Source organism: Chionomys nivalis, chromosome 13 (genome assembly GCF_950005125.1).
Source record: "Chionomys nivalis chromosome 13, mChiNiv1.1, whole genome shotgun sequence".
NCBI classification, from domain to species: domain Eukaryota; kingdom Metazoa; phylum Chordata; class Mammalia; order Rodentia; family Cricetidae; genus Chionomys; species Chionomys nivalis.
Genome location: NC_080098.1, coordinates 73,183,030 through 73,207,197, shown reverse-complemented (window position 1 = coordinate 73,207,197; position 24,168 = coordinate 73,183,030). Strand labels below are relative to the sequence as shown.

Below are 24,168 nucleotides of genomic sequence, written 5' to 3'. Positions count from 1 at the left end.
GCAGTGGCTCTGGTGAGTCCAGCGTTAGTGTGAACAGTGACTTGGCTGTAGGGAGGCACCAGCCTTCTTTCTATACCAAGATGACTCTTTGAAACTGTATTTTCTTTTTTTTTTTTTTCCCCTTTGAGGCAGGGTTTCTCTGTGTAACAGACCTAGCTGTCCTGGGACTAGCTCTTGTAGTCCAGGCTGGCCTCAACAAACTCACAGAGAGCCACCTGTGTCTGCTTCCCGACTGCTGGAATTAAAGGCATGTGCCACCACTGCCTGGCTTTGTTTTCTTATAAAAATCTAATATTTTTTTTTTTTTTTTTTTTTTTGTGGGGACAGAGGGGAATCCCACATCAGGGACAGCTGGGTTGAGGAGTGGACTATATACTTAAAAAAAAAGAATTTCAGTTTATGAGCACAGTATGCCTGTAGGTGAGTTTCCACGGTGTTTAGCACTAGCAGAATGTAGCGTGAGCACATATGAGGGGTGTTATGTCTTCATGCCATTTGTGGAGACGTATGGTTTGAAAGGCAGAAGGTTTGAGTTGTGACAGTCACATGGACTGGCCTGAAATGATGGCGGTCACTGGTGAAGACAGCTAGCTGTGCAGCTGAACTCCTGTGTCCTGGTGTAGCACATGATACCCGCCGTGAGCAGGGCCACACCGCAGCCTTTGCTCCTGTGTGAGAGCGCTGCCCTGGGCAGCGTAGACCGCAGCAGGAAGCAGAACCTAATTCTAGGCAGGTCCTGAGAGTAGAACTTAAGTTTTGAGAGATCAACACAGAAGGCAGTAAAGGGAGAAATGAATGTAAGAGACTTGAAATACTTAGGGAAAACTGTAGTGTTAGTCTTTCCCATTCCTACAGTTGGTATTTTTCTCTCATGTAGCCCTCTGCTCCTAAACTGCCTTGATTATCTCCATATGAAACACAGAATTTAGCCCTCCTGTCTTGAAGCTTAATTTTAGAATATATACTACATTGATATTGGATCCTTTGTCTTTCACTTTTTGTACTTCAGAATATTGAGATTAATGTCGTGGTCCCCTGCATTAGCAGTTCTGACATCAATGTCCAAGTCTGAAAAAGTAGAAAAAGGCTCCAAACCTCTGAGTGCAATGGCTGTGTTTCTGAGAGGTCTGCAGACTTGGTAGAGGTGGGAGCTCTGGGTCTGTCTCGTTCCTTCTCTTCTCAACTTCCCTGTTCCCCAAGCAGAGAGAGAGTAGGTGAAATACATGGAATAGGAATAGTTGGTTCTTTCTTGTTAGGAATTTTATCTCTTTGTGAATCAAAGAATAGTAAAGAAGATGCAGGGACTTCTGAGTAAAACAGAAGTATTTGCAGAGTTCCCACCCAGTGGTAAGGACAGGCATTTGAGTGAGAGCATCTGCAGCTTCTCCCATACAGTGTTTCCTTTGGTGATGAAATTCAGAATTTTGATCTAAGTATTAAATACAATGGAAATGTTTGAAAATGGCCTGAGCTCATTTTGATGAGCTGTTTTTCAATTATGCTCATAATGATAAAAAAGACTTCCATCATAATTTCTACCTTTTAAAACCCACTGCCAGTTCTAATTTTAAGATTTTGGAAGGATTGGATGGGACTTTTACTGGACTATGATATTTAAGAAGAGAAAGTCTTGTTAACTGAAAATGGAATCCCATCCACAGAATAGAATTAAAAGCTTTAGAGGGATGAGCATCCATGAGTCAGCTTAAAGTGTTTACAGTGTTAGCTATGTCTAACAAAATGTTACGGCTTTCTGTTTTTGTATTTTTGGTTCACATTTAAAGAAATCATTTTTTACCTTTCAGAAAAAACAAGGAGGGAAATGACAACCAAAGGTTCTACGGGCATGGAAGTTCTGTTGTCAACATTGGAGGTACGCACCACAGCCTAGTGGTACGGGCATGGAGGTTCTGTTGTCGACATTGGAGGTATGCTCCACAGCCTAGTGGTACGGGCATGGAGGTTCTGTTGTCGACATTGGAGGTACGCACCACAGCCTTAGTGGTAGAACTGTCACAGGTTTGTTGAAGTTACACACACACACACACACACACACACACACACACACGAGTGCACTAATAGGTGTTATGTAAACATATATTTCTAAATGATTATACTAACTTAAAATTTAGTCTTAGATATTTTTAAACACTTTGTTACTATTCTGTCTGTGACAGAGGGCGCACCTGCCATGACACACGTGGGCCAGAGGACATTTTGTGGGGTCGGTTCTCCTCCCACCTTGATGTGGGCTCAGAGGATCAGAGTCACTGCAGAGCTGTCCGAATGGCCCTGATTTTAGTTATTGTTTTAATTATCTGTCCCTGTCTGTGTGCATGTGCATGTGAGTGCAGGTGCCCATGAAGGCTCGAGGTGTCGGACCCCCCAGGATCCCTAGGTGCTTGTGAGCTGCTTAACTGATGACGGTTCAATTCCAAGGACCCACATGGTAGGGGGAGAGACTCTGTGTCTGCAATTGTCCCAGGAACTCCATGCCTACCTCCATATACATAAATAAGTAAATGTAAGAAAAATGATGAAGATATTGAAGTTTTAATATGAGTATAGTAGAGGTCAATATAATTGTGCCTAGAGAAATTAGAAAAGCCATTTGTTAGACATAGGTAGTTACCAGCAGGTTAAAATATTTGAAACAAAAAAATCAGTGTTTTAATAAAGCAAATCAACTGTTTGTTTCAGAACACGAAAGATCTTCAAACTATACTTAATATCTTAAGCATTCTTGTCGAGCTGGTATCTTCTGGTGAGTTTTGATTTACTTTGGTTTGATTTGTGTTTGTAAGTAGTGACCAGCTTTGTGTCTTATGTACTTAAAGGTTCTTGAGATTCAAGTTGTGGAAATGAAATGTCCTGTCCTTGTTGTTGCTTCTTGTGTGGGGAATATGTGTATGCTAGCAGAAGGCACTTTCTTACTCTCCCTCCACCGTATTCCTTCAAGCATGGTCTGACCCTGGAGCCGAAGGGTTTCAGCTAGGCTGTTAGCCAGCAGATCCCATAGACCTTACTCTCCATGTCCACAGTGCTGTGAGACTGTGCTCAGCTTATTACATGGGTAGCTGAGATGGCCTTAGGATTGGTTGCACAGCAAGCTCTTACCTGCTGGGCCATCTCTCCTGTGCAGTGCTTTATTTTTGACATCTTCAGATACTCCTCAAATTCTCCTTGCCTACTTGCAGCACCTTGACCCTAGAATTTTAGTGTCATTTGTGTTTGTTTTTGTATGCTGCATTTTAGATAAATCAGTGAAATGAAATAGAATAGGAGGCACATTCCTGTCTTCCCAGCCTTTGCAAGGCTGGTGCAGGAGGATCACAGATTTTAAGGCTAATTTGGGCTGTACAATGAGATCCTGTAACCAAAACACAAAATATGATTTAGATAGTATTTAGTTGTAGAAATGAATGCCTAGATTGAAACATTTCTTGAATACTAACTTATTGTGATGCTCACAGTGGGAGGATATGCTGTTTGCAATATTTTTGAAAAATTTTTTAGGTGGAGGCCGAAGAGCAAGTTTCTTAGTTGCCAAAGGTGGTTCACAGATACTGTTACAACTGCTAATGAACGCCAGCAAAGACTCCCCTCCCCATGAGGAGTTGATGGTACAGACTCATTGCGTCCTCGCAAAGATCGGACCCAAAGGTGAGAACTCCGTTTACTTTTTTTTTTTTTTTTTAAATTTTGTTTTGTTTTTTGAGACAGGGTTTCTCTGGGTAACTGGTTGTCCTGGAACTAGCTCTTGTAGACCAGGCTGGCCTCGAACTCACAGAGATCCGCCTGCCTTTGCCTCCCGAGTGTTGGGATTAAAGGTGTTTGCCACCACCACCCAGCCAATCTTTGTCTTAAACTGCTTAAATTTTGAAATGTAAAGCACTACTTTATCTTGGGTTTAACAGTGGAATGTTTTACAGTTAACCAGCGGGAACTGAGGATCCAGGATTCATGAAGAGGTGTTTTGAATGTGGCATACAAGAGGAAGAATGCCAGTATCAGTGTCTTAGTGCTTGTGGGCGTGCCCATATGCATATATATGTGTGTGCATATGTATAGATGTTTACACACATATACATGTAGAGAGTGAATGCTATGTGTGTTCTGGTGAAGTTAGGAGGGGTGTGGGTACAGTGTGTGGAAGTGAGCATGATGCTGGACAGTATTTTCACTGATAGTCACATTTGTACTGTGTGCAGGTCAGTGTTCTGGAAACTTCCTATTTACAAAGACCAAGCAGACGTGAAAAACTGTGAGGGTTCGAGCCGCAGAGAGGCACGTAAAATACTAAAAGCACAGCGAATAAGGAAAGGCAGGCCCAGGAGAAGGAGAGGCTGCTTATTCAGGCAAACAGAATGTGTCATGCTCATTGGGTGGAACCCAAAAGTGTAGAGTGTCTGTATGTTGTCTTAACATTGAAAAGTATTGATGTGAACATGCTACACATACATGTTGGCATGTAGCATGCAGGCGTTTAGCTTGTATTGTTAACAGATCGTGTTTTAAAGAATGCAACTGTGTGGTGACCCTGAGACTAAATGTAGTACAAATCTGTCTTGGCCCTTATTTTTCTTTAAGTTCTATACTTGAGATTCATGAATTCCCTTTCTGATACTTTTGTAGAAAATGAAATAAAGTTTTATTTATTGGTAAATATGATAGTCCATTCTTCCTCTGCTAATTATAATCAAATTATCTTTTACTTTTTGTGAAATAAAGATATCAATGTGTCTGTTTCTTCCATTTTAATTCATAAGTTATCTTTATTTTATTTTGCATCTTAAATTTGTACTTTCCGCATTAACATTTGTACAACTTTTCTGTTCTTATGCCATTCATTCAGGTTGTACAGTAATTTTTGAGTAATTCTTTTTGTTTTTTTTTTCGTGTGACATAGAGGTTACTTTACCGTAGGAATATTCATTCTTTCTGCCTTGAAATCTGTGTTGTTAGTGACTGACTTCTGTTGGTCTCTCTATAGGCACAGTGATGCTAACAGGTGGACATGTCCATTACCCTGAATTGCACATGCTAAATATATGTGTACTAAGATTATCGCCTTGTATGCTACAAATATGTATAATTATTATCTTAATCAGAAATTAAAAATAAAATATTTAAGGAGATGGAAGTGTTAGTAGCCATGACTTGGTTGTTACCTGCCACAGCATGTACTGAGTTATCAGAATAGTTCCTCTATTTGCTCACATTTTAAAAGATTTATTTATTTATTTATTTATTTATTATCATTTTAGTGTGTGTGTGAGACCAGAGTTATCAGATCTCCCCACTGGGATGATATGTAGTTGTAAGGTGTTTGCTGTGGTTTTGGGTGCTGAACTTGGGTCTCCTGGAAGAGTAGTAAGCACTTCTAACTGTTGAGCCATCTCTCCAGCTTCCTTTTAAAAATTTGTTTGATATATTTGCCACGTTAATTTTTATTTTAAGATATTTATGTTTTTATTAATGTGTTTATTATTTTTATAGTTATAAAAATGTTTATATTAAATAATACTGGTAATTGATATTTAGATTATTTACTCCTCTTACTGCCTGTATTTGTGGGAGGTGTATTGAATTAGCTTACTGGATAGTAGACCAGCTATGCTCGCCTTGCATGGGATCATCTGTGTTGGACTAACTACTCTAGCCCCTCCCCGTCTTATTTTCCTGCCTTATTGGTATAGGATGTGCTTCAGAAGGGTAAGGTGTATTAGAAATTATACAAAAATGATTATCAGTTTGATTATTTCATATCAACTTTACATCCGACATGAATGTAAAGTACAGATTTAATATGTCACTGCTGTTTTGGCAGTTCTAGTGGTTACATCCAGGGTCTGGCAATTCTAGGCAAGCCCTCTACCATTGAGTTATATCCTTAGTCTTCATTATTTTCCAACTTAGTTTTCTTCAAAAGTTTTATGTGAATAAATTTTTTTTTTAAAACAGATAAAAAGTTTGGAGTGAAGGCTCGAGTGAATGGGGCACTGAATGTCACCCTAAATTTGGTCAAGCAGCACTTTCAGAACTATCGCTTGGCTCTCCCTTGTCTTCAGCTCTTGCGCGTGTATTCTACCAACTGTAAGTACTTATGGGTGACTGTGATCTACTCAGGGCTGTGAGCTTACACAAAAGAAGTTTAAAAACCATCTAAAGTCTATAAATCTCTCCAATTTGTGGAAAGTAAACTTTAATATGGCTCATAAGTCAACAACAGTGATTTAGAGTGAGAAGGTGAGAATTCTCACATGTTCCTTCACTTGAAAAGGACTGAGCTAGGAGGAGAGCCCGAAGCAAGCCTCCAGCGGAAGAGTGTGGAGTGTTGGCCACTGGGAAGTGCTTCTGTCTGGGTGGGAGACAAAAGTAGAGTCTCCTGGGAAGGAGGGTCTCAGGAAGTGATAGTTGGTCTGGGTGGCCTGGGGTCATGTTGTGGTGGGAGGACCCTGCCCTTGTGTGTGGTTCTGTTCTCTAAGGGGAGGGAGGGAGGAGATGGGTGCATGTGCTGTTCTCTATCCCTGACGGGGTTCATGTGAGCAGCTACTTCAGGCTCTTGCTGCCTTGCCCTCCCCTCTCCCTGCCCCCGTTATGATGGGCAGTTTCCTGGACTTATGAGCTAAATAAAAACTTTTCCCCATAAGTTGCTTTTGTCAGTGTATTTTGGTCACAGCAACAGAAAACAAAAGTAAGACACTCCGGGCGTTCACGGACAAAGGAGGAGGTAGAAGGCACGTAGTCTTTTATTTGCAGCATTGGCTTATCACCAGGGAGGCAGCAGAGCACACAGAGAATGGTGCTGGTGTCTCAGGAAGTTAGAGAGAAGAGCAATTGAAGGGAGATTGTTTTTAATTACCCCCCCCCCATACTCTCACTTTGATATATTAGGTCTCAAACTTATGAGGTAAACATTTGCTGTGTATTTTCTGACTGAAATCTCAGTTAACGCATGAACCGTAGGGGATGGCTCAGTTAGTTAATTCTTGTTGTGCAGGCATTAGGCCCTGCGCTTTGGTCCCTAGTGTCCTTGTTTATAACCCAAATAAACACACAGAGGTCTAGATTAATCATAAAGTGCTTGGCCTAGTAGCTCAGGCTTCTTATTAACTCTTTCTTACATCTTATATTAGCCCATTATTCTTGTCTGTGTTAGCTACATGGCTTGGTACCTTTTTCAGTGAGGTGGTCACATCTTGCTGGCTTTGTGTCTGGCTTCCTCTCTCTCTGCATGATGACTGCAGACTGATTCTTTCCTGTTCCCAGGATTCTCCTGCTTTTGCCCCGCCTCTACTTCCTGCCTGGTCACCCCGCCTATACTTGCTGCCTGGCTACTGGCCAATCAGCATTTATTTAAAATACAAGTGACAGGGTACAAGCCATTTTCCTACAGCAGAGGTGAGAGGGAGCTTGCTGGCCAGTCTGTTAAAATGAATCACTGAACTCCAGATACAATGAGAGACACATCTCAAAAAATGTAGAACAATAGAAAAAGCCACTTGACATTGACCTCTGGCCTCCATATGTACACTCATACACACACACACACACACATTAGAAATAAATTCTAGACCGTTTGAATATCATGAAGAAATATTGATGCAGTGTAAGGTATATGTGTATACACATGTGCATGTATATGCTGAGTGCTTAGTTGAAGGTGTACTCAGAAGAGCAACGAACACTTATGTGACTAAGGACATAGGGAAAGAATTTGTTATTTAATCAACAAAGAACAGACATAAACAGTAAAAGTGAGGAATGAATTAGGAAAAAAAAAAAGAAAAAGTAATTTAGATCCCAGCACTTGGGAGGCAGAGGCAGGTAAATCTCTGAGTTTAAGGCCGACTTAGTCTACATAAGAAGTTCTAGAACAGCCAGGTCTCACAGAGGAATCAAACCCTGTGTCGAAAACCAAAACCAATAAAACAAAACAAAAACCACATTGATTAGGAAAGAGAAAAATTGATTGAAAAATTAAAAACTTGTAGTGGGAGCTGCGGGCCTCTTCCCACAGCCCGGCTCCCACATGGTTAGCTTTATACCCGAAATAATAATACACAAACTGTATTCATTTAAATACTGCTTGGCCCATTTCTATTCATGTGTGTAGTACCCCAAGGTGCGCTTACCGGGAAGATTCTAGCCTACATCCATCCTGGGTGGGAGCTTCAGCGCATCTGCTCTGGAGAGGAGAGCATGGCGTCTGTCTCTCAGAGGAGCTGCCCTGCATCTGAGCTCACTTCCTCTTCCTCCCAGCATTCTATTCTGTCTACTCCACCCACCTAAGGGATGGCCTATCAAATGGGCCAAGGCAGTTTGTTTATTGACAAATGACCTTCCTCCATCAAAAACTTAATTTGAAATAAAAGTGAAACAATTTTAAATACAGCAGCCAATTGAGGAAAGAAGATGCTGGAGATGTGACTGTGGAAGTCTGGCACAGGCGGAGAGCAGGGGCTGCGGTTCCCAGGGTGATGGAGAAGGCTGGCACAGGCGGAGAGCAGGGGCTGTGGTTCCCAGGGTGATGGAGAAGGCTGGCACAGGCGGAGAGCAGGGGCTGCAGTTCCCAGGGTGATGGAGAAGGCTGGCACAGGCGGAGAGCAGGGGCTGCAGTTCCCAGGGTGATGGTGAAGGCTGGCACAGGCAGAGAGCAGGGGCTCGGGTCCCCAGGGGATAGAAGAGCTGCATTTTTTGGTGGCATTTTATTGAATAAAGCACTAGAAGGCTAACAAATGGTTTCTGTGTAATTTTTTTTGTGTGTGCTTGTTTGTTTTAGAGACAGGTTCTCCCTATGTAGTCTTGTCTGTCTTAGAACTCACGATGTAGAGCAGTCTGGCTTCAAACTCAGAGAGATCCACATGCTTCTGTTTCTTGAGTGCTGGGATTAAAGGCAGACAACTACCACACACAGTGTATGTGTAATTTCTTTAACATTTGTTCAGAATTTAAAATACGGAGCAGTTTTCTTACTGCCCATTCTCTCTAGAATACTAAGTCTTCAGTTTTGCATATTCAGAGCCTGCTTTAGTGAAGGTCCTGGTTGCATCACACTAGGTTGGACTCTCCAGAGCACCCCCACTCTGCCCAGGCTGTTTGAATGCATATCTAGTGTGTTGCTGGGTGTCAGTTGCTGTAACTGAAGGCCCTCGTCTATCTTTTCTCACCTTCCCATTTGCAGGTGTTGTCACATGTAGCCATTGATAATCTGACATTGTCCATGGTGTACCTACCTATCTGTTGAGCTGTTTCAGAAACGTCTACCTTCTAAACTCCACCTTGTTCCTTTCAGAGCTAACTCATGTTCACATTGAGTGGACTTAGGCATCATTTTTCCCAGAAGTCCCCGTCTCACTCTGAAGTGGGGATGCCCAGGGAGAATAAACAGCCTACACCGCTTACTGCATTTAGACAATGACGTAGTCATGGCTTATAGTCTCTGCTGCTCTCACTGTGCTCAGTTTTCTCAGAGCAGAGCCAGTGCTTGTCTCTTACTCCCCACATTCACTTTCCTGGTGTCGTCTCATCATAACTCTTTTTGGAGTGCTAGTTGCTTCCAGCTTCCCATACAAGCAAAGCAAAATACCTACCAACCCCCCAACCCTACAGCAGACCTTCAGCGTGTACTGAGTAGCTCATTCATCAACACCCAACCCTACAGCAGACCTTCAGCATGTACTGGGTAGCTCATTCATCAACACCCAACCCTACAGCAGACCTTCAGCGTGTACTGGGTAGCTCTTTCATCAACACCCAACCCTACAGCAGACCTTCAGCGTGTATTGGTAGCTCACATTCACACTGACTAAATACTTTGGAATGCTTTTCGATTCATCACTAAGACCCGTATTATTTTGTTTCTTTCTCTTGTTTCTCAGCTGTGAACGCAGTATCTTTAGGTAAAAATGGAGTTGTGGAGCTGATGTTTAAAATCATTGGACCTTTCAGTAAGAAGAACTCGGGTCTTATGAAGTGAGTAAATGTTTTGGCATGAGTAGAAATATGTCCTTAGTCATTGCCGTTGCCTGGGCAGTTGAAGTTAGTTGTAGTTAGAGTCTCTAGTTCTTAAGTAGTGACTTTTTATAATGATGAAGATGTTCTTAATTAAAAGCTTAATCTTTAAATTAGAAACTTTCAGTTTACTAAGACTAGTATTTTAGTCATGTTGACTTTGAATGGTTCTAGGTCCTGTGAGAAGATAGGCCATTTACAGAGTATCATTCACTGAGGCCTTTGTTGAGTGCCTACTGTAGTCCTCACCAACTGGCTAATCTTCTAAAGACTGCTATCCTCCTTCTCAAGACTACCTGATATGTCTTGAAATTATAATTTTTTTCTTTTCTTCTATTGGGACATGTATGGGTATATGAGTATATGTTAGATGCTATATTGTGCACATGTGTTTCCATTAGTTTATAGGTCCTCTAACCTCAGAGATGAAGCACTCTGTTTTGGGGTTATGTTTAGTTGTATCGAGGGGTTTTTAAAACTCACACAGCAAGGCTCATAATGTATCCTCCCCATGGGTTTCAGTGTGTCATCGTTGTCCTGTCGTTTATGCTCCTGTCACAGTGCTGTTTGCGTGTTTTATTGGGGACTGTTGAGTAGGTCATATGGTATGGTTATTTCTCCCAGTAAATTAGTAGACTACTTGAGCAAACACCTCTGTTAAATAAGGATGGAAAAATAGCATCACTACTACAGTGACATCAAGAGGATAATAATGCCTTACTAGAAAACAATCTCCATGTTCTTGGATGTTGTAGAGTCACAATTTTACATGAATTTATTTAGATGAGAAATAAACAAGTCATAGCATTGTTCCCAGAAACTTTTTTGTTTATTTTTTTCATTTTCTCATTTTTCATACCAATCCCAGTTCCCTCTCCCTCCCTTCCACCTGTTCCCTCCACTCCCCCGCCCCACTCCTCAGAGAAGGTAAGGCTTCCTATGGTTTGTTAAAAAAAAGTCTAGCACATTGCTTTGAGGCAAGACCAAGGCCCTTCCCACTATATCTAGGCTGAGCAAGGTATCCCTCCAAAGAGAATGGGTTCCAAAAATCCAGAACAAGAAGTAGGGATAAATCCTGGTCTCACTGCTAGTGGCCCAGAGTCTGCCTGAGCCATATAACTATCACCCATATCCAGAGAGCCTAGTTTGGTCCTATGCTGGTTCCTTTGCTGTCAGGCTGGAGTTGGTGAGTTTCCATTAGCTTAGGTAAGCTGGTTCAGTGGGTGTCTCCATCATGGTCTTGACCTCTTTGCTCATATTCTCACTCTTCCCACTCTTTAACTGGACTTTGGGAGCTCAGCCCAGTGCTCCTCTGTGGATCTCTGGCTCTGCTTCCATCAGTTGCTGGATGAAGGTTCTATGATGACATTTAAGATAGTCATTAATGTGACTACAGGGCAGGGTCAGTTCAGGCACCCTGTCCATTATTACCCCAGAATCTTAAGGGAGTTGCAACTTCCCAGAGAAGTAGAGTAGTTCATGAACTCCCGATCTCAGCAGGGCCTGCGCTCTACCATTGTTGTTTTACTCTTCTTTCAGTCCATATATTATGTCTGCCATCACGTTGATCACTGTTAGGTGCGAACTTGTTATGTTGCAGCAAGTTCATTTCTGTGCCCAACAATATTAATAGTGGTTCTTAATTTCATTTTTTGTTTTCTGACTGCTGAAGAAATGCCTTCTTAATACTTAGCTTATTAGTATTAGCATTCAAATAAGTTTTATTTGTTGGTTGTATCTCATAATAATATCTATTATTGTTGTTATTTGTTGTTTTTTTCAAGACAGGAGTTCTCTATGTAGCCCTGACTGTCCTGGAACTTGCTTGGTTGAGCAGGCTGGCTTTGAACACAGATACTTTTATGTCTATCTCTCAAATACTTGGGTTAAAGGCGTGTGCCGCCATCGCCCAGCCCTCATACTTCTTTAAAAACAACAAAGAGCCCATTGTTCTGTTGTGTTTATTGAAGGGTCTCTGTGAGGTGTAAATGTGTCAGCTCTGGATTAGGTGACTGGCATACAGGTGTGTCCTCTATGTGTGCTTGCAGCTTGCCTGCGTTTGCTTTTTAAGATGAAATGTTTCCCAGGTGATGATGGTGGTGGGTGCTGCGGCACCGTGTACATCACTGTGCTGAAGTGTCTGCTGTCAGACGGCTCCCTCTACCTGCTGAGTCTTGAGTCAGTGTTCACTCTTCCCTCTGCCGGAATCTGTATTTGAGTGGGTCTTGTAAAATAATGACTGTGGTGCAAGAGAGAGCTCACCACTTCCTGTTCTTCCAGAAGATTGGAGTTTGGTTCCCACCACCCATGTCGGGTGGTTCACAACACTCAGAATGCCATCTCCAGAGGCCCTGACACCTCTTCTGGCTTCTGTGCACATCTGCACACTTATAGCCTATACTCACATAGATACACATGTATAAAACAACTAAAAATATAGTGACCATTGGGGTTGGAGAAGTAGATCAGCTTGAGGTTAAGAGTGTGACTTGCTCTTGAAGAGATCCTGAGTTCTGTTCTCAGCACCCATGTTGGCCAGCTCAACATCTTCTGTAACTCCAGCTCCAGAGAATCCAGGGCCTTCTTTTAGCCTCTGTAGGCACTGTACTAAACTGCCCATACGACCCCACATACATAATTAAAAATGATAAAAATAAATATTTAAAAACATGTCTTTTTAAAGTTTTAGCTTTGAAATGTTTATAAAGACGAACATGTTAACCTGAAGTATTTGACTGAACTCTATTCTTAAATATTTTATATTTTTAATTATGCATACATGTGCATGCATGTGGGTACCTTTGGAGGCCAGAGCCGTCAGATTTTCCACATGGAGCTGGAGTTACAGTAGTTGTAAGCCACCTGATGTGGTTGCTGGGAACCACACTCTGGTGCTCTGTAATACCAGTATGTACTGCTGCTCCATCTCTCCAACCTCCAAATTTTATTTTTTAACAAAGAAGGTGCAGAGTATTTGGATCTTTTTTTGTTGTTGTTTTCTTAATAAAGGTCAAAATAAATGAATGTGGTGGTAGACGCCTGTTCCAGCATGTGGGAGACTTAAGGCAGGAATATTGTTAGTTGGAGGCTAGCCTAGGACATTTGGAGACCTTTATCTAAGGAAATAAATAAATATTTCAAAATATTTGGGAAGATTACTTGTACATATAATTATTAGTTTAGTATTTGTAGCTCACATGTTTACTTATTTAAACATCATGTACAGTCTTAACATAACTGATAAAATGTAACAAAATAAAGTATTTGTATCATAGCTAGGGAGCTCACTTGGCATAGTGAGGGTAGTGCAGTGGGCTGTGCAGGCAGGGCCTGGAGGATGTCACCCGACCACTTACTGGCTGCCTAGTCCAGAGTAAGTTACTTAACCCATCATTCTTGTCTTTTCCAGGTATAAAGGTACTTAGTGTTGGTGTCTTCATTATAAATTGTAAGGATTTAATGGGATGAATCCTAGGAGCACACATGTGTCTATACATATAATATTTTGTTTAGTTTAGCAGTGTGGAAACTTGGATGTGGATAAGCTCTAGATGATACTAAAGTGTATGATGTATACACACAGTGCTCTTTTTTATTTTTAATATTTATTTATTTATTTTTTTTATTTTTCGAGACAGGGTTTCTCTGTGGCTTTGGAGCCTGTCCTGGAACTAGCTCTTGTAGACCAGGCTGGTCTCGAACTCACAGAGATTCACCTGCCTCTGCCTCCCAAGTGCTGGGATTAAATGCGTGCCCCACCACCGCCTGGCCTTATTTATTTATTATGTATACAATATTCTGTCTGTGTGTATGCCTGCAGGCCAGAAGAGGGCACCAGACCTCATCACAGATGGTTGTGAGCCACCATGTGGTTGCTGGGAATTGAACTCAGGACCTTTGGAAGAGCAGGCAATGCTCTCAACCTCTGAGCCATCTCTCCAGCCCCCAGTGCTCTTTTTTTTTTTTTTTTTTTAAAGTGGTTCTGGGGATTGAACCAGTGGCTTTGTATATACTAGGCAAGTGCTGCACTTGTGAGCTGTATTCCAAGACTTATTTTTCATTTACATGTCATTTTTCTTTTAATATGTAAGGAAGTTCATCATTTATCTTTAGTGTACTTTAGTGTAAGATCCACGACCTTCCTATGTAATACCTATATTATCCTGTTGTATCCATGCTATCACATTTAATATAAAATGTTCATAGGAGAAACAGAACATTTCAAAATTATATTTGAATTGATTTGTAGACCAGCGGTGCTAGAGGGGACTGCCCAGCTAGTCCTGGGTTCAGAATAAAGCACCACAAATAAACCAATGACAAGTGTTGTAATGGAATACACGGGATATTTTCAGATGTTTCCATTGTAGGGCAATAGGCCAAAAACTTCTGAGAAAGGAATGTAGTTACCTAAATTATCCTTTTATTCCTTTTTCCTATTGGTATTTAAATTAGTGTGTGCGCGTGCCAGTGTGCATGTGTCTGTGTATCTGTGTGTACATGTGCTGCCATGACATGCTGTGGTCTTCAGAAGACAACGCTGGGCAGTTGGTCCTTGCCTCCCACCTTGGAACATGCCCTTTCTTGTTGCTCTTGCTGCTGCACTGGACCCTTGGCTAGCTTGCCAGCAGCCTCTCACCTGCGCTTCAGTCTTCACCTCCCGTCAGGCTGTGGGGAAGCTGAGGTTACAGATGCACAGCACTGAGAGACTGTGTGTTTTCCAGGATTCAGGCTCAAGGCCTTAGCCTTATACTGCTTGTGCTTAAATGACTAAGACCTCTGCCTAGCACTCAGCTTGTATTTTTATTTTCTTTAATTTTTAATATCTTTCTTAATTTATTTACATACATGTGTGTATGTGTGTGTACACATGTGTACACACGTGTGTGTGTGCATACTTGCACCAGTGGCTTCCATGATGTTCATGTGGAGGCCAGGGAACAACTTGTAGTAATAGGCCTCTCCTTCATAGATTGAACCCAGGTAACTGGGCTTATCAGTAAGTGGCTTTACTTGTTAAGCCATCCGACTATGACTGTGGTTGTATTTTTTTTTTTTTTAAATTTTCCATTTTCTTTACATAAGGACCACAGTTTCCCCTCCCTTCTCTCCTCCTGTTCCCGTCCCCCACCTCCCATCTATCCCTTCCTCCATTCATTTCTCCTCTGTCTCCATTCAGATAGGGGCAGGCCTACCATGGGAGTCAACAAAGTATGGCACATCTAGTTGGGGTAGGACCAAGCTCCTACCCCGGTATCAAGGTTGTTCAAGGTAACCCAGCATGGAGAATTGGTTTCCAAAAGCCAGCTCAAGTACAAGGGACAAGTCTTGATCCAACTGCTAGGGGCCCCACAAACAGACCTGCCACACACTCAGAGGGCCTAGGTGGGTCCCATGCAGGATCCCTAGCTCTATTGGTTCAGAATCTGTGAATTCCCATGAACTCAGGTCAACTGTCTCTGTAGGTTCCCTTGGTCATGACCTTGACCCCCCCAACCCCCAACCCAGCTTGTACAATCCCTCTTCCCTTTCTTTGACTAAACTCCTGGAGCTTGAGCCAGTGCTTGACTGTGGATCTCTGTATTCACCTTCCTCAGTTACTGGATGAAGGCTCTCTGATGACAATTAGGGTAGTCACCAATCTGATTATAGAAGACCAGTCCAGGCGTGCTCCCCACTACTGCTAGGAGTCTCAGCTGGGGTCATCCTTGTGGATTCCTGGGAGTTTCCCTGACAAATTTTTTCTCCCTAACCCTAAACTGCCCCCCCATCATTATTCTCTTTCTCTGTCCCACCCCAATCCACCCAACCCAGTTTATAACCAAACAGAAAAAGACCTGTATGACAAGAACTTTAAGTCTTTGAGGAAAGAAATTGGAGAAGATAGCAGAAAATGTAAAGATCTCTCATGCTTATGGATTGGTAGGGTTAACATAGTAAAAATAGCAATCTTTATTAAAAGCAATGTATAGGTTTAATGAAATACCCATCAAAATTCTAACACAGTTCTTCACAGACTTTGAAAGAACGATACTCAATTTCATATGGGGGAAAAAAAAAGCCCAGGATAGCTAAAAGGATCCTGTATAATAAAGGAACTTCTAGAGGTATCACAGTTCCTGACTTCAAGCTCTACTATAAAGATATAGTAATGACAAACAGCATGGTATCAGCATAAAAACAGATTGATGGATCAGTGGAATCAGGTCGAAGACCCTGATGTAAATCCACATACCTATAGTTTTTGATAAAGTAGCCAAAATTATACAGCGGGGAAAAAAGCATCTTCAACAAATGGTGCTGACATAACTGGATGTCAGCATATGGAAGAATGCAAATAGACCCATATCTATCACCCTGCACAAAACTCAAGTCCAAGTGGATCAAAGACCTCAGTATAAATTCAGTTACAACATACCTGATAGAAGAGAAAGGGGAAAGTTGCCTTGAACTCATTGTCACAGGAGACAGTTTCCTGAATATAACGCCAGTAGCACAATTGATATTGACAATTCATAAACGGGACCTCCTGAAACTGAAAAGCTTCTGTAAGGCAAAGGAAACTGTCAGTAAGACAAAATGACAGTCTACAGAATGGGAATATTCACCAATCCCATATCTGACAGAGGGCTGATATCCAAAATATCTAAAGAACTCAAGAAACCAAACCTCAAAATACCAAATAATCTAATTTAAAAGTGGTATACAGATTTAAACAGAGAATTCTCAACAGAAGAATCTCAAATCACAGAGACACACTTAAAGAATTGTTCAACATCCTTAGCCATCAGGGAAATGCAAATCAAAATGACTCTGAGATACCAGCTTCCATTTGTCAGAATAACTAAAATCAAAAACACTGATGTCAGCTTATGTTGGAGAGGATGTGGAGTAAAGGGAACACTCCTCCACTGCTGATGGGAGTGTATGGCAGTTTCTCAGAAAATTGGGTATCAACCTGTCTCAAGACCCAGCATTACCAATCTTGGGTATATACCCAAAGGATGCTCAGTCATACCTCAAGGACACTTCTCATCTAGGTTCACAGCAGCATTATTCATAATAACCAGAACCTGGAAACAACCTACAAGCTCCTCTATTGAAGAATAAAGAAAATGTGATACATTTACACAGTAGAGTATTACTTAGTGGTAAAAAACAAGGATATCATGAAATTTGCAGGCAAATAGATGGAACTAGAAAAAAATCATCCTGAGTGAGGTAACCCAGACCCAGAAAGACAAACACGGTATGTATTCACTCATAAGTGGATATTAACTGTAAAGGATAATCAGACTACAGTCCACAGCCCCAGAGAAGCTAGGTAACAAGGAGGGCCAAATAGGTATGCATGTCTTTCCCTAGGAAGGGGAAATAGATGAGGTTTCCTCGGTAAGCTCTTCTACAAGGAGAGCAGTCAAGTTGTATTAGGACCCACCTCACATTGAAGGTCATTGCTGGGCTTGACCTCCAACTTAACGTAGGTGTGCTAACTTCATTAACAACTGCTCTCCCTGTTATTTCCTCATTGCTCGTGGACTGCCCTTTGGGTTCTTGTTAGTATTCTTCTGGGTGGAAAATACAAAAATTGGAAAACTATAGGAGAAAGAATAAATATTTGGAAAGTGAGAAACTTTAATCAGTTAACCCAATACGAATCATTCATTTAAAATATGTAAGGATTTTTATAATTTTCATAAATTCATATTTAAGTTTAGTATTTAGAATTTATTTTAGGAATCGACATTGGCTTATTAATGTCACATAGTTTCAGAATTTTATGCTGAAGTTTATACTTTTTCCTTTTATTTTCTTTTTTAAAAAGGAAAACAAATTGTCCTTTTTCATTGTACATACCAATCCAAGTTCCCATTCCCTCCACATACCCTCCCACCCCATCCCATCCAATCCTCAGAGAGGGTAAGGCACATTGCTTTGAGGAAGGCCCAAGGCCCTCCCTACTATATATAGGCTGAGCAAGGTATCATCCAGAGGAAACAGGTTCCCAAAAAGCCAGTACATGCAGTAGGGATAAATCCTGGTGAACCTAAGAAAAACATATGTAGATCCACCTGGAAAGTCGAAACAGACAAGATGGCCTGACAAAATTGGGAGCATGGGGGTTGGGGGAGAAGGGAGAGTGGAAGAGGAAGGGAGGAGGGGAGGGGTGAGGAGAACTTAAGGGAATAGGATAGTCCAGAAGGAGGAAGGACAGAGATGAGAGCAAGGAAAGAGGTTTATTGATTGAGGGATTAGCAAGAAACTTGGCTCTAGAGAAATTCCCAGGAATCTAAAAGAATGATCTCAGTTAAGACCCTAAGTAGTAGAGGAGAGGGTGCTGGAACTGACCTTGTCCTGTAGTCAGACTGATGAATAGCTTAAATATCACCATAGAACCTTCATCCAGCAACTGATGGAAACAGAGGCAGAGACCCATATCGGAGTACTGAGCTGAGCTCCCAAAGTCCAGCTGAAGAGTGGGAGGAATGAGAATATGAGCAAAGAGGTCAAGGCCATGATGAGTACACCCGCTGAAACAGTCTACCTGAACTAATGGGAGATCACCAACTCCAGCCAGACTGGGAAGGAACAAGCCTAGGACCAAACTAGTCCCTCTGAATGTGATTAACAGTTGCATGGCTGGGGCAGACTGAGGGGCCACTGGCAGTGGCACCAAGTTTACACCTTTTGGATAATGTTTTAATAAAAGTTTCAAGATGATTGCAAGCTGCTAATTTCTTTATCTGATGCAGCTGTGGAGGTGAAGCTCAGAGCCACTGGTGCCGGGGCTGTGCGCGCGCTTCAGCTTCTCTCCCTGAAGAAAACAGCTGCCAGCTGGGAGGAAGCCTTTCTCAAGGATTTTACAGTTTGGAATCAAGTTAGCCATTGACTCAATTGAGAGACTGCTCAGTGGTCAACATGTGCTTGCTACTTTGCAAGAGGCTCAGGTCTGGTTCCCATCACCCTTGTTCAGTGGGTCACAACTGCCTGTGGCTCCAATTCCAGGACACCTGCTTCCCTCTTCTGCCCCCACCCCCTTGTAAAGAGTTAGCTAAAGATGAGTAAGTAGTAGCGTTCATTTCATTACATCAGCTTCCCAGGCTGATTTGGTGACTGGAAATGACAGATGTTTACTGTCTCACAGCTGAAGAGCCTGAACGCCCAGTCTCAGATCCTCAACAGGCTGTCCTCTTCTGAAACCGTGGAGAGAGCCTTACTCCTGCCTTCTCAGCAGTTGTGCTGGTTTTCTGGTGATTCTTGAGCCATCCTTGGCAGTCTCAGCTTTGAGCCTTCTGCTTTCATCCTCAGTAGATGGATTCTCTGTGTTTGTCTTAATGTCTTCTTTAAGGGTGTCCTGCGAGCGATAGTAAGAGCCCGCCTACCTGCAGCATGACCTCCTATTAATGGACTTCATCTTCACGGACCCTGTTTCCTGGTGAGGTTAGATCCTGAGGTTGGAGATGTGGAATACAGTTCAGCTTGTAACAGTGAAGAAGTTCATTTCATTTGTTAATAGCTCGTGAAAGTTCTGGTCTTTCGTCACCGTATTGTCAGCTGTCTTCATTGTACCTTGTCCCTTGAAATGTCTTTTATATACTGATTTCTTTCTTTGTACTTGTATCTGAGGTTGCTCTTTCAGGTGGTCATGATAGTATGCAGTAAAAAGTTTGATAGAGAGAATGTTATATTGACATGGCAAGAAATACACAGTAGCACCCTCCTCCTTGATGTAAAGATGCAAAGAATTCAATGGATCTTTTAGCTTTTTATTGTTAAATGCTCAGAGGAATATGTATTTTGTCTGCTTATGTACTAGTCTCCCCCTTGCTAACAGGGATTGAACCTAGGGCCTTGTCCATGATGGTCAGGTGCTCTCCCACAGATCTGTACCCTTCAGTGGTTGTACCACGGTGTAGAGGGATGCATAATAACATAATAAAAGTTAAGATGCCGCAGAGAGTTCTCTTTGATTTCACCCTGCAATATGACACATCCATCTGACATAGCATACTGTCCATCCTCAGGGAGTGAACAGCTAGAGAATAGTTGATGTGTGCAGGTGTACTTCCTTCTAGGCTTGGTAGGTAGAGTTTTGTGTGTCTACTCTATGTCTACAGACCCACAGATTGTTTTTGTTACTTTTAAGGTTATAAGAAGATATGGATTGTAAGAACAGTTTAGTCCATGTTGCTGTTGTTATACACAATCTTTATAATGTGATAACTCCACAGGTTGGGAATTCTCAACATTCCAGAAGGCTGCCAGGCATGCAGACCATTGTGCTTTTAAGCCCTGGGGTATTCTTACAGAATCTCCTTTATTTCTCCATTCTAAAGAGGACTGCAGTGTGTTCCCTGTTTTTGAGGGTAAGATGGTGCTGGTTGGTGAACTCCTGCATAATCTCCTGTAAGAATCATGGCTATCCAGCCCCTACACATCAGACAAGGAACCTTTCTATCAGGCAGGCTCTTGACACATCAGTAATGCATGACTTGCTTCTCAGCATTGCCTGCAGAACAGCAGACAGTCTCCTTTGTTTCCCAGATGTGTCTATTCTGTCTTCCAAATAGACATGTTTTAGACTTGTCCACCACAGCAAGACTGTAGATGAGTGACATGCGGATCCCACTGAATGGTCCTGGCAACCTCGGTGTCTCAAAGGAGAGCCTAGCCCTTGGCATTAACTGCAGGTGGCCATCAGCAACAGCAGCAGCAGCACCTCTTCATGCAAAGTGTTCCATTCCTGACTGATAAACACAGAGGCCTTTGCCCAGACAGGAAGTTCTTACTAGGTGACTGCTTCTGCTGCCTGGCCACCCTGTATGTCCCTGCTTGCTCTTGGGAGCATTGCAGTGGCCACAGTAACCCTTGCTCACCAGTAACCCTTGCTGATTTCTTTAAAGGAACACCTTTCTGATTTTGTAATTGCCTTTATCAACAAGTGACTTTTATTAGTTTAGTTTCCTTATGGGGTTTTTCATGTGTGTTTTGGCATGCTGTAGTTTAGTTTAGATTCTGTAGCTTCCACATCCATGAAACATCCGTTTCTGGTGTAGTTGAGTGATTGTTTCTAGGTTTAACTGTGAGTCAGTATTCATGCATTGCAGACCTTCTGGTCGCTTACCGTCCGTGCGTCTCTTCATCGGGTCACAGTTTCGTCTCTACCACAACATGTGCGCCCGCTGCTTCATCACCGGAGTCTTAATTTCTTAAGTTTTTCATAGATGTGTGCAATCTATTATATAATGTAGACTATAAAATTATCTGTTGTTTTAACTTCTATAAATGAAGGAGTGTGTAGTAGGCATTCAACAAATGCTTAATGGTGAGTGAAATGCTTAATCTTGATAGTACACATATTTTAGTGAAAATTGTAGTTGCTAACATCTTACGAGGAGATATACTATGTAGGGTTGTATTTCTGAAGTTGAAACATTTTCCTCTAGTAACCCACTTTTTATAAACCATTTGATTTACAGGCTTTCTACAGTGATAGATAATGGTGTCTTTGTGGCTGATTATTGACAGCTGATATAATTGTGTGTAACTGAGTATATTCAAGAAAATGTATGTACCTTCAACTTTTAGGACTCTTTCTGTGTCCTTTGAAGGGGTAATAATTAGCTTTGCTTCTAAGTTGCACAGTTTACAGTTATCCCTCATGTCTAAGGATGCTAGCCCATGGCAATGAACAGCCGTTACATAGGAAAGTTAGAGACACCTGTAGCAAGCACCCTGTAGGTCTGAACTAGACCATTATAACTTGTTCTTATTAATTCTTTTGTAACCAGGGCCCCTGAGACATCTCTTTTGCTGTTTGTGTACTCTTAAAAGTCAAATGCAGATACTGTAATTGATTTCATTTATCTAATTTCTCACATAAGACAACGCTAGTTTTATTAAAATTTTACAAGTACTTTGACTATTTTAATTTTATTTAATTAAATAATTTTAAAGTGAGGGGGAGGTAGATGTACACAAGGAAAACACTAGATAATCAGTGCTGTCGCAAGAGTAAATGATTTGGAATGGATAATGGACAAAATGATACCTGACAAGATTGCATGCCTTTATTGTAGATTCATTTCACTAGTTTTGTTGTTGTTTGTGTTTTCTTGTTGTGTTGACAGGGTTGCTTTAGACACTCTTGCTGCATTGCTAAAATCAAGTAAGTTTCTAAATACTAGAAATAATAGTAATTAAACTACTCTAACTATATATCTATGTTCAAGAAGTTGGAAATTAGATTTAGTGTATATACTTAAACTAGTTTCTTGTAGTCAAATTTACAGATATTGTATGAGGTTTATTTCTCAGAAAAATGATGTTTATATGACATTTACTTATTTTATTTTAATGGCAAGGCTTTATGCTTATGTCAGTAAGTTAGAAATATAAAAATGTGCTTGAATAAATTATCCAAATGGATGGAATAAACTAGCTCAATAAACATGTCATTATGATGCATATCTTCATATCACATAAATTAACATAGTCATTTTTATTAGGAATTTTGTTTTTACTAATTTTTGTAAGTTCACATTAATACCATTTAAAAAATGACATGATATAAATTTATAGCAGTGATAAATTTGTTTGCACAGAACTCACTCTGTCTTCAGAGCTGAAACATGGGAGATGTGTCTTCTGATGCTGTTGGGGAACACGTGCTACATGTATTGAGGTTTTTCTCACCAACAGGCTCAGTATGTCTTTGAAACATTGTCATAGTATTCGCCCATATGACCAGTTGCTTAATTAACATTTAATCTTGACTTTTAGTCTTCAAGTTTCTGTTGATAAATTTTTATATGCCCGCTCTCCCAGTACATAACAGGCAGTTGTTCAGAAACTATTGTCCGGGGTGGGGCCACCTTGTTTGCTGTTTCTATGGCTATATATTTTTAATAGTAACATGATTAAAGTGTGATCTTGCTGGCACAGTGGTGGGAGTCAGAGGCAGGGTCATTGATGTCAGGTTCAAGGCTAACTTATCAGCATAGTGAGCTTCAGGTCAGTCATGGCTACATAGTAAGATTCTGTGTTTTTATAAAAAAAAAAAAGAGCTAAATTAAGTTTAAAAATATGTTTTTTGTTGTTTACCAGAATTCTTATTGACACTTTCATCCTTGGGATGGAATGGACGTGTCTCAGTGGGGTAACTTCTCTTGTCTGTGATGTGAGAAACTTAGACCATGGTTACACTTGATGAAGCCAGGCATCTGATGAATAGTTTGTATTTAATATCTCTTCCAATTGCACTGCACACACGGGGTACACAACACAGGACCCTAATAATGCAAAATAGCATGTAGCAGGCCGCATAGTTTGAAATGGACCAGTACATTTTGGAGTATCCTCTCTTACATTAAAACTTGCTTATTGTGGGCACTTATCTCAGAGAATAGATTTGCTCTCTGAACTAAATGTGGTAAGGGAAGTGTGTATAGGAGGAGTGAGTGTAACAGTAGTGTGAGCAGGGCCTCACTGGGACACACTTCACATGATGCAGCTTAATGGGAAGCTTGAGGGTTTTGTGCTTTGAGAGGAAAGGACAGACAAACTCCTAGGGACTTTTGTACCCTGAGTTTGAGTAAAACTCTTTCATTGATTTGTTTTAATTGTGCTCAGTGAAGATTGTAGATAGCTCTCATCATTTTTTTAAGGGCCAGTGCAGCACCCATGTTTGAATGATAATGAATCCTTTATTTGGCATTTCATTTTAAAATATAAACATTCCCCCTAAGTATCATTTAGGCTGTTGCAGATTCTAGCAGAAACAAAATTGTAAATATTGCAGTGGCCAAAAAGTTGTTAACTAAGTCTTCTTCATGGCTACTAAAGGCATGTGAATTTCAAGTGGTGTGAGCAAAAGTGTGCACTCACTTAAAACTCTCGGTTGTTGTTGTTGAGACAATGTCTGGTCCATCCCAGGCTGGCCTGACCTTGCTGTGTGGAAAAGGATGACTTTGAACCCCTGATCTTCCTGCCTGTATTTCCTGAGTGCCAACATTAAGATGTGCACCAGCTTGCCCAGTTTATGTGGTGAACCCCTGAACCCAGGACTTTGTGCCTGATAGGCAAGCACTGTCAACTAAGTTAGATCCCTAGTCTAAAATACAAGAAAATTTTGTTGATCAAATCAAGAAA

General features: G+C 41.2%; 1 protein-coding gene across 7 annotated transcripts in view; it reads left to right on the top strand.

The window, feature by feature from the left end:
* The window catches only part of Agtpbp1 (ATP/GTP binding carboxypeptidase 1), a 126,574-nt gene that overhangs the window by 34,375 nt on the left and 68,031 nt on the right, over positions 1-24,168 (top strand). For 6 of the 7 annotated variants that reach the window (XM_057787280.1, XM_057787285.1, XM_057787283.1 and 3 more), the window contains 6 exons: positions 1,806-1,873; positions 2,701-2,764; positions 3,517-3,663; positions 5,965-6,096; positions 9,885-9,978; positions 22,149-22,186. In XM_057787280.1, the coding sequence (XP_057643263.1) occupies positions 1,806-1,873; positions 2,701-2,764; positions 3,517-3,663; positions 5,965-6,096; positions 9,885-9,978; positions 22,149-22,186 (543 nt within the window). Of the gene's footprint in view, positions 1-1,805; positions 1,874-2,700; positions 2,765-3,516; positions 3,664-5,964; positions 6,097-9,884; positions 9,979-22,148; positions 22,187-24,168 lie in introns of those variants that run through there. The other variant, XM_057787286.1, reaches the window with a different exon arrangement.